This window comes from Tursiops truncatus, chromosome 10 (genome assembly GCF_011762595.2).
Source record: "Tursiops truncatus isolate mTurTru1 chromosome 10, mTurTru1.mat.Y, whole genome shotgun sequence".
In the NCBI taxonomy this organism is placed as follows: domain Eukaryota; kingdom Metazoa; phylum Chordata; class Mammalia; order Artiodactyla; family Delphinidae; genus Tursiops; species Tursiops truncatus.
The window spans coordinates 21,995,052-22,005,980 of NC_047043.1; the positions used below are offsets into that span (position 1 = coordinate 21,995,052).

At 43.8% G+C, this 10,929-nt stretch overlaps 1 protein-coding gene across 1 annotated transcript; it reads right to left on the minus strand.

The window, feature by feature from the left end:
• Window positions 1–724: 724 nt before the first annotated feature.
• On the minus strand, window positions 725–7,528 carry LOC101329723 (glutathione peroxidase 6). The gene is made up of 3 exons (XM_019944917.2): window positions 7,442–7,528; window positions 5,462–5,615; window positions 725–846 (listed from the first exon to the last, which is right to left on the minus strand). The coding sequence occupies exons 1-3, from the start codon at window positions 7,526–7,528 to the stop codon at window positions 725–727; spliced, it is 363 nt and encodes a 120-aa protein (XP_019800476.1).
• Window positions 7,529–10,929: the final 3,401 nt, after the last annotated feature.

A 10,929-nucleotide genomic window follows, 5' to 3' on the forward strand; every position in this document is an offset into this window, starting at 1 on the left:
TCGAGGAAAAAATTTGCAGCAATAGTAGTGCCAGTAATGATGATGATGATCACCATGATAGCCACTGTAAAGATTTAAAAAAAAAAAAACAAAAAAACTGCGGGGTTTCCCTGGTGGCGCAGTGGTTAAGAATCCGCCTGCCAATTCAGGGGACACTAAAATGTAGATGTAGAAAGCAATCTCATGGTAACTGGGGGGGGGATAAATAGGGGGATTGGGATTGACATATACACACTACTATATATAAAATAGATAAGTAATAAGGAGCTACTGTATAGCACAGGGAACTCTACTCAGTACTCTGTAATGACCTATATAGGAAAAGAATCTAAAAAGAGTGGATATATGTATATGTGTAACTGATTCACTTTGCTGTACAGCAGCAACTAACACAACATTTTAAATCAACTATGCTCCAATAAAAATTTTAAAAAAAGAAAATTGGAAGGTTAGGATTCTTGATTCATTTCTATTTCCTGTGTCTTCTCCTTTTTCCTGTGCTGCTTTTCCATTAGATTTCCCGTAGTCTTACCATTAAAGTACTGAAAGGTAGAGAGAATTATTGAGCACTGCCAGTAGGGCAAGACTGAATTAAAAGCATCATAATGATGTTCTTGAACCCATTAATCTGTCAGTCACCCCAGAAGTCTCCAGAATAAGAAGCCTCTAGGTAGAATGTGAAAGGAAAATCCTGACAGGGTCTTGCAGGGTCCCAAGCAGGCACTTACTTGAGCCCCAGAAGGATCTCTGAGGTTTTTGCTGGTTCTTGTTTTCCAAATTGGTTGCAGGGAAAGCCCAACACAACTACACCAAAAGGCTTCAGCTCCTCCTGTAGTGCATTCAGTTCTGTAAGTAGAGAGTGAACTGCATGGATAGCCCGGCCAGCAGCCCTACCTTGAGCAGTAAAAGACTACTGATTTATCCACTTATCACATGAGTAAGCTGAGGACTATGAAGGGGAAGGTTCAAGATTACAGACATTGAGGAAACAGAGCAAAAAGCTAGAACATAGGTATCCAGAAGCGCATCCCGATAGCTGCCATTTTTCTTGTGTGATAGCTCCCATAAATGGCTCTTCATCATCCAATAGGAGCCCTCCTTTAAAAGCACAGATTGGTTAGTACTCTGTGTGTGCGTGTTGGGGGGAGGAGGGGTTCTGCTTGATTCTGAAGAGAAGTCAGATTTAAATGCCATTGCCTTCCTTAGTTGATGGATTGATTGATTGATCAAAAATGTTTTAAGGAAAGGCAAACAAAATGGACATGCTACCCCCTTCCTCTCACTATGCCCCATGATGACACAACCTGACACTCCAGTCACCTTCCCAGGAGCACTCTTTGGTGCTCTAACCTGGGAGTTGTTGAGGGAATCAGTGAGATGCTAAGCTTAGCTCCAAAGCATTCTCTACCTTTTTGTCAGTTCCAGTGACATAACTGATGTCATTTCCCTGGAACACTCACTGGGATTCTAGGCTACAAACTCCAAACTGCTCTTTACCACTGCCAGGAAGCTTTCCAACTCTCTGTCTGGACTTGTACCATTATTTCCAACTTTAGCCATTTTCAGTTCAGATTTACTGATTCCATGACCAGCACCAGCCAGTCCTATTCAGACTCAGCTCTGTCTGCTGGCATCTCCCCCAAGGACCTCTTCTTAAAAGGAAGTGTTTTCTTCTCTTTATATATTTATTCAGTTACTATCCCTTTTATCTTTAACCATCAAGAATATTTCTTTCTTGAGCTTCCCTGGTGGCGCAGTGGTTGAGAGTCTGCCTGCTGATGCAGGGGACACGGGTTCGTGCCCTGGTCCGGGAAGATCCCACATGCCGCGGAGCGGGTGGGCCCGTGAGCCATGGCTGCTGAGCCTGCACATCCGGAGCCTGTGCTCCGCAACGGGAGAGGCCACAACAGTGAGATGCCCGCGTGCCGCAAAAAAAAAAAAAAAGAATATTTCCTTCCTGTTGCGGAAATACCCAGCAAACTTTGGTTCATTTGGAGTAAAATTTGAATGAGATGCTCTTTATAATTCTCATGAACTAGTTTAATAAATTATAGCACAGCAATACAATGGAAAACTATATCCTTTTTTTTTTTTCTTTTTTTGGTCTTGTTCGTTTTTTGGCTGCATCACATGGAATGTGGGATCTTAATTCCCCATCCAGGGATGGAACCTGTGCCCCCTGCAATGGAAGCACAAAGTCCTAACCACTGGACCACCAGGTAATTCCCTGGAAAACTATATCTTAAAATGAATGAGGAAACTCATCATGTGGTGACACGGAATAATGTCAAAGATATTTTATTATGTTAAAATGCACTGTGCAGAATCATTTGTGTGTGTGTGTGTGAGAAAGAGAGAGAGAAAGAGAGGAGACAGAGAAACTGATTTCTTGCATATGCATTAAAGATTTATGCAGGGACTTCCCTGGTGGTGCAGTGGTTAAGACTCAGAGCTCCCAATGTAGGGGGGCTCAGATTTGATCCCTGGTCAGGGAACTAGATCCCACATGCCTGCTGCAACTAAGAGTTCACATGCTGCAACTAAGGAGCCCACGTGTCTCAACTAAGGAGGCTGCCTGCTGCAACTAAGGCCTGGCACAACCAAATAAATAAATAAATAATAAAATAAATATTAAAAAAAAGATTTATGGAAATGTACACCACAAACTGATAACACTCGTTGCCCAAAGGGAAGGGACTGTGGAAGATTTCACTGTAAAGCCCTTTTGTACCTTTTAAATTTTGAATCCTGTGACTGTATTACCTATTCAATAAGTTTAAACTAAAACAGATATAAAAGCAGATTTACATTCCATGGAACTTCTGTTTACACCTCACAACTTTTTAAGCTTACCATATTTTTCAAGCTTAACTTTTTGAAGGGAGGAAAATCCCCACTTGCTAAATGATACTAAACTGTTGTTTAGCCTCTTATAATTAGATCCTGAGATTTTTATAAAAATTTAAAAAGTAGTATTTAGCTTTTCAGGTTTTCCCTAGAGTTGATTGTACATAAAAATAATAAACACAATGTGACTCCCAAATTCTTTTAAGTGTCTTGATCTTTTCAAAATCTGTAATTTGAGAGTATCTTTTTATGCACAATTTCAACATTAAATTGAAAAGGTCTTTAGCTTCTTTTGGTAAATGTGAATCATTTGGTTTTTGTTGTGCTTTGGTGGAGGGGGTATTTTAATATAATTTTTGCCTGAATCAAGCAGCCCCACTGTCTTAGTCCATTCAGGCTGCTAAGACAAAATATCAGACTGGGTGGCTTGTAAATAAATAAATGAGAAATTCATTTCTCACAGTTCTGGAACTTGGAAGTCCAAGATCACGGTGCCAGTACGGTAGGGTTCTGAACAAGACCCTCCTCCAGGGTGCAGACTGCCAACTTCTTCCTGTGTCCTCACATGGTGGAAGGAACTGGGGAGCCCTGTAGGGTATCTTTTGTAAGAGCATTAAGCCCATTCGTGACGGTTTTACCCTCATGACCTAAGCACCTCCCAAAAGCCCCACTTCCTATTGCCATCACACTGGGCATTAGTTTCAATATATGAATTGTAGGGGGACACGAATATTCAAACTGTAGCACCGCTGAATGTTAATTTTCAAATATCAAAATTTGGTGAACTGGGACTTCCCTGGTAGTCCAGTGGATAAGACGCTGTGCTTCCATTGCAGGGGACCCCGCGTTCGATCCCTGGTCGGGGAAATAGATCCCGCAAGCATGCCACAACTAAGGAGCCCACCTGCTGCAACTAAGGGTCCGAATGCTGCAATGAAGATTCCGTGTGCTGCAACTAAGACCTGGCGCAGCCAAAATAAATTAATTAATTTTTAAAAATTTGGTGAACCATATATCTTAGAAGTGAGATTGCAATATGCCTAAATTTAAGTGGTGTTTAAAAAGGAGAAAATTGTTGGATTTCTTATTATTGGAGCGCCATTAAGACAAATTGATAGGACTTTGTATTTTTGATCAGTTGACTAGATACTGATGTCAATATGTGAAAAAAATTTCTTAAAATTCATTCATGTATTATTTTGATCCATTTTTTGGTGGCACTGGTATAATTAATCTTTCGAATTTATTTGAACTTTTAAAAAAAGCTGAAAATAAAGTTCTTGGCATGTCAAAAACTGCATCTATCTCTAGTATAATCCATCTAAAACTTTAACCTTTTCTGGATCAGCAGGAATTCCAAACTCTTTCCCATGAGTGCACAAATAAAATGGAAAATCCACCTCAGCCACCAAAGGTTGAGCCAAGTTTGGAGAGATGAAGCATTTTCCCAAATAGCTCTCACTCCAGTTAAATACTATGTAGATAGTAAACTACATTTCCTCTTCTCTGCCATCTGGAGAACACAACGGTGTTTTCCAAAATATCAAAGATCAATCGTCTTTCCTGTTACCAGAAGTCACCAGTGAGAAAGATAAAATCAGCCCCTGAAAGCTAGATTCTGGCCTGGGAGTCACAGCTAGGGTTTGGTGTTCTCCTGTTGAACATAAACAGTTTCACAGAAGATCAATATCGTACAAGTGACCATGATGAATCAAGGCAAAAACAAGGACCACTCCATAATCATGTTTGGGTTTTTGTTTTTCTTTTTTGGCTGCGTTGGGTTTTCGTTGCTACGCACAGGCTTTCTCTAGTTGTGGTGAGCGGAGGCTACTCTTTGTTGCGGTGTGCGGGCTTCTCATTGTAGTGGTTTCTCTTGTTGCAGAGCACGGGCTCTAGGCACGTGGGCTCCATAGTCGTGGCTCATGGGCTCTAGAGCGCAGGCTCAGTAGTTGTGGCACACGGGCTTAGATGCTCCACAGCATGTGGGATCTTCCCGGACCAGGGCTCCAACCCGTGTCCCCTGCATTAGCAGGCAGCTTCTTAGCCACTGCGCAACCAGGGAAGCCCCTTAATCATATTTTAACCACACAATACATGAACATTATCCAGATCACAAAAATGACCAAGCATCATCCTATTCTTACCAATCTAAGTGATTGCTGTTTCTTTACCCTTGCTTTATTCCTCCTACTCTGTAGATATGATTTATTAAGATACCCAGTCATTGGCTTCCCCCAAATCACCTAACACAAGCCGAGATCCTCAAGTCCTCAAGTCCGTTCTAACATCGTCTTACTGAGAGCCCCATGGTTGTCTACAGTATATGTCTTCCCTCAGAACATCGAGCAACAAACTCAACTACAGATATGTTCCTGGTGGTCTTTGACTAAATCTTTGGGAGAATCTTCATTCTCACATCTGGAGGTAATTCTCCTGGCATTCTAAGGAGCAGAGAGCAGTGGCAGGATTTAGGGGAATAGAGTCACATGATGATCAGCTATCCCCCCCGCATCCCCCTGCTTCCTCCTAATAACAAAGTAGCAAAACCTTCTGGACTTAGAATATGGTCATCTGACAAAGCTAGTTCCAAGAGAGGTGAAACATGCATTCTTACCAGGATACTGAGCTGCCAAGCCTCAATAGGTGGCCACGCTGACAAAGAGGACGTGCTTGCCCGCATACTGCTTGAACTGGATATACTCCTCGCCATTGAGGGTGAGGGCTCCATACTCACAGATGGTGCCTGTCACCCCCTTAGAGCAATCCATCTGGAATGTGACACAAATAACCATAATGATGCAATGATAAGACAAACGATAATCCCCAATATCTGTGGACTTTTTTTAAACTCTAAGAACTGAAGAGAATTTTCAAAGTGATATTTTTAGTTATGACTAATGCCACAGGTAGAACTTATATCTTCTAACTTACAATCTTTTTTTTTTCAACGGTGGGACAAGCACTTTATAATCCTCTTCCCATTCCTGGAATAGGAACACAATTTCCCTCCATTCTCCGATCTACAATTTACCTGCACTCTCCTCCACAGCCTAACACCACATTCCAGTCATCCCACCCCTTCTCAAATATTCTTAACAGATTTTGGTAGAGTTTCTCATAACAGAAATATGTTTTACATAAATTTCTCATCTATATATTCTTATACTGTAATTTCCTTCCCCCAGAGCCCAGCAAATAACTTGTTCCTCCTCTGGATCCCACTGAAGGCACTTTCCAGAGTTTTGTTGGTGGGAGCTCACTGGTACCTACAGAATTCATCCTCGACACCCCTTTCTTCTTATCTCTATGTGAAACAGGAAGCAAAGGGAAGAGACTTCCTACGCACAAGCATGCCAAGGGAAAGAGCGAACAGGACCTGGAGCAAAAAGCTAAAATGCTGTTATCTGAGGAGAGGGACTCCTGGAGATGTGGAGAAAAGGCATAGAATTTTAGAGTAATTTAAGTGAGTTTCAATTACTCTAAAATTCTATGTACATAAATGTCTGCCCCATGCAGTGAAGGAATTGCTTGTGGGTCAGCTCCTGTGGGGAGAGTGGGGCAGAAAACTCTTTTATCATTTTCTAAGCCTGTTAGTTCTGTCACTAGGATACCAGGCATAGCTTCCCCTTCACTATCCTTGGAGAGAAGGAGGCTGACGTAGGGCAGGCACGTTCCCTGTGTTCCATACATCCATACACATCTGTTCACAGACACTAATCCAAATATTTGAGAGTATTAGCCTAAGAAAGCCACCAAGAAAGGGTTGTCATCTATGTGCCTGCATTCTCTTTTGCGTTCATGCTACCTCAGCTCTCTGCTGAAGAGTTTCTAGCATTTGCCTTTCTTTCTAGTACAATTTTTTTAAAAAAAGTGGAAATCATCCTGTGAGCTGTCATTTGTGTGCCTCCATTTTCCTTGTCTTCATGCTGCCTTAGCTCTGGGCTCAACAGCTTCCAGCTGTCTGTTTCACACATGGATATCACCCTGTGATCCAAGCTTTGTTTCCAGGATGCCACATCACCTCCCCTGAAATTAAAATTGGCCAGCAACTCTCTGGGCCTTTTGTGTTTTATTATTCCCTGAAAAAGAAAAAACAAACAAAAAAACCCCTCTCCCAACCCTAAAACTCCTTAGGGCACATTTCAACACCAACTTCTTTTCCACCTGCCCCGAGGTTTCACCCTCCCCAAGAGCAACCAGTTCAGCTTCCCTCTAATCCAGTTGCTACGTCATGTCCTCTTTCCCGGACCCACAATAGTGCCTGAGGTTCCAGACCAGAGTGGAGGGGACGGGCTCTGGGGTATCAAGCGGCCACCAGGGGGAGTGGCAAAGAGGAACGCAGCGAGAGCAGCCTGCGTCCTTGGCCCACTTTCGGCCCAGTGACCCACCAGGCTCAGGGGAGACGATCCACGTAAAGAGAGTTTAGGAGAGCCTCTGCCTCCCAGGACAGCAGTGGCAGTGGCAGATGTCAGTTTGGAAGGGCTGGGAAGATGGATCTCGTCCTTCGTAGAGGGGGAGAAGGGAGAACTCCTTGCATCCTTGGCAGCCAATTTAGTCATCACTAAATTGACTAAATTCCCTGCGGGACACTCACCTTCATCTGTTGCTGCTTCGGGGTCGGCTGAGCGAAGCCGACCAGGAACAGTGAGAAAAGACAGTAGGCCCAGAACTGCGGGATCATGGCTGGAACTAGGAGTTGTAGGCGAGCCTCAGGTCCCCAGGGATCTCGGCTCCTTTTGAGCCCCTGGCAGGGACCAGTTTGAAGATGCGCCCTCCAATCGCAGAGCAGCATTAGCACATGGGCAACCGCCCCTTCCCTGCCACCCCGCTCTCCCTCCCCTTTCTTCTTCCCTCTCTCCAACCTTCCCCTTCCCCTCCCCCTCCCCCTCACTCCTCCGCCCACTCCTGCAAGCCCTGAAGGCTTAGAGCACCCAGTGCCTCCGGGTCAGGCCACCCGCTGGTGTCTGGCACCCCGTGCTCTGGCAGGTGAAGGCGGAGGCTTCCCTCTTTGGAACTTGAAGTACTGTCTTTACCTTCTCCAGGCAGTTCCTAGGTGCTGGCTCTGCATCCAGGAAGTAAAGCCACCACCACTGAATCAGAATCTGCTTTTAAAAATTAAGATCCTCATGTAATTTACACACAAGCTAAAGTTTGAGAAGCATCGTCCAGATGACTATTAATCCTTTGTACTGTCCCCTCAGACTTTCATCACTTAGTCAACAGCACACTGTATTTTCTAATTATGAAGTCCAGATGTGGGGACCTGCATGTCTCAGACTCTTTGCCCTGAGATCTGTCCCCTGGAGAAGGGCTTGTTAATGCAGGAGTAACACAGATGATGGATACACATTCACAGGGGGAAGTTATCCAGGAGAAAGATCTAAACTGTGCATTAGGGAACTGCCTTGGGCTCGACTGAGCTTCATTCTCTGTAAATTATTGTAATCATCTCTACCCCACTTACTCCATAAAACTATTTACTGTGAGGTCCTAATAAGGTAACAATCTGAAAGTTGTTGCAAAGTATTTGAATGGGTGAAGAGTCAGAGTTGTTTCTCCCACCCCTCCTCCCTCCCATCTGCTCCCTTCCGGCTTTTCACTGCCAGCTCAGCTTTACTAAACTCCCTTGTTTATTGAAGTGATAACTTCTTCCTTTTCAGTTCTAAGCCCCTTGACATCCAGTCCCCTCCATCCGCCCTGCCTCTTCCAGGTTTGCACAAAAGCCTTTCTCTGCTCCTGAAACTTAAGTCTGATGGGGTTGAATTCTCATGAACTCTGTTGGAAGATAAGCTTTCTGTTATCTCAGATTTCTTCTCAAAGGCCTATAATTTATGGCCTGACGGCTGGTATCTGATCCAGCCAAGCAGGTCCTCGAGGCATTTAGAGCAGTCATGCAGAAGGCGTCCCTCTTTTGGCACAGACCTACACACATTCCCAAGCTCCTTGGCCTCTTGCCATTCTCATTTTTAAAAATGGTTGAACCTTAGACTGTGAAGCTATAGCGACCATTGAGTTCAATACCCATGATAAGGGTATTGACTAGCTCCTTATCTCAGAAAAAGCTAATGTCTCTGTACCTTAGTTTTCTTATCTGTAAAATCAGGGTAATAATAGTGTCTACCTCCTAGGGCTGCTTTGAGGATGGATGGAAAAGAACTTAGCCCAGGGCCTGAAACATGTAAGCAACTGGAAGTCTATTTATCATCCACATGTTCATCTCTATGCATCAGAAAACTGAAGCCCACAGAGAGAAGGGACATCTCAAAGGTCACAGGTTAGTAATGGTGAAGTGAAAGCAAATTCCTGATTCTTACCACAGAACCCTTGCTCTGGTTCCACATGGATCATCAGTTGTTGTGACTAAATCTTCAATGTCTGAGGCGATTTACTTTTGCTCATCTTGCAATAACTAGCCGTTGAGTGGTGAGGAGACACTTCTGAATAGACCTTATCAGTAAGTTAAATAGTCTAAAACCCCAACTTCCCACGTTCCTATTCCAATATTCCTAAGTTTTTGAGCACCCTGGGTCCTGGCCTCCAGTGATGAGAAGTGAAGGTACAGAGCACACACTGAGCAGGAGGAAAGGGGCAGACATCTCATGTCCCTGATCCCCCTGAAGGTATTTCAGGGCTACAATTCCCCTTCACTCCTCCTCCGGAGCCATAGTTCACATCCCTATTAGCTCCTTCCAGGAGCTTTGCTTTCACCCCTTAGTTTGTCTCTTCACTTCCGTTGAGGCCAGGGCGGGCCACCCCAAAATATGCCTTAATGGCAGACTTTCCTGGTGGTGCAGTGGTTAAGAATCCGCCTGCCAATACAGGGCAGACGGGTTCGAGCCCTGGTCAGGGAAGATCCCACACGCCGCAGAGCAACAAAATCCCTGCACCACAACTGCTAAGCCTGCGCTCTAGGGCCCGCGAGCTACAACTACTGAGCCCACATGCCACAACTACTGCAGCCCGGGCGCCTAGAGCCCGCGCTCCGCAATGAGAGAAACCACCGCAATGAGAAGGCTGCGCTCCACAATGAAGAGTAGCCCCTGCTTGCTGCAACCAGAGAAAGCCCACACGCAGCAACAAAGACCCAACGCAGCCAAAAATAAATTGCTGTTGTTTAAAATATATATATATTTATATGCCTTAATGGCATGTTGATTATTTTGAATTAGTTACTTAAGAAATGATTGACGCAAGAGAGACACTTTGACCCTCCTCTCTGTCTCCCTGAAAGCAGGAAATAAATCTCCCATGTGAAAGGTACATTCCCTGCATCTCGAGGCATCAGGACATGCTTATCACCAGAGAAAGGGAATTTGGGCAGAGAAGCCTGTATAAACAAACCCTGTTACTTCTTCAATTTACTACCCCAAGCCCAAACTCTGTTTAGATTTTTCACTAATTAAGCACCCAAAGCCTAAGTTTCTTTGTCTTGTCAAGTCCTCACATATTTATTGGTCTTTGTCTAGAAAGTATAAAAGCTGCCTGCTTTGACCACTTCTGGGGACCCATTTCTATAAGACCTCCATGCACACAAATTAAAATTTGTTTCTTTTTCTCCTGTTAATCTGTCTTGTGTTGATTTTATTATGAGTCCAGCCACAATAACTCAAGAGGGATAGGGGGAAATTTCCTCCTTCCCATACTTCCCAGATCTCTCCAGTCTCTCTTCCTCCACACTTTGCTTCTATTCTATGACTTTTCTAAAGGTCAGTTTCGTTGACATCGCTCATATTTAAAATACTTTGATTCCTCCCTAATTCTTACACTTTCAATCTGAAATTCTCCCATGGGGCACTCATCTTTCCTGATTTGACATTAGTTAAATTTTCAGGTGTACCCTTCCCTCCATAAATGTTATGTTTCTGGCAGATTGGACTGCCTTCATCACTCAAAATCCACCTATCTAGGTATTGATTCTTGACATTTTAGGTAAAATCTGGCCAGTACTTTGGGATCATTCCTGAAAGATTTTTTGACACATTAATGCATGTTTTTGTTCAAAATGATGGGATACAATTATCAAACAAGACCTCAGAGGTAACTCTCTGAGGCCTAAGTCACAAATCAGGGGTCTAGTGAGCT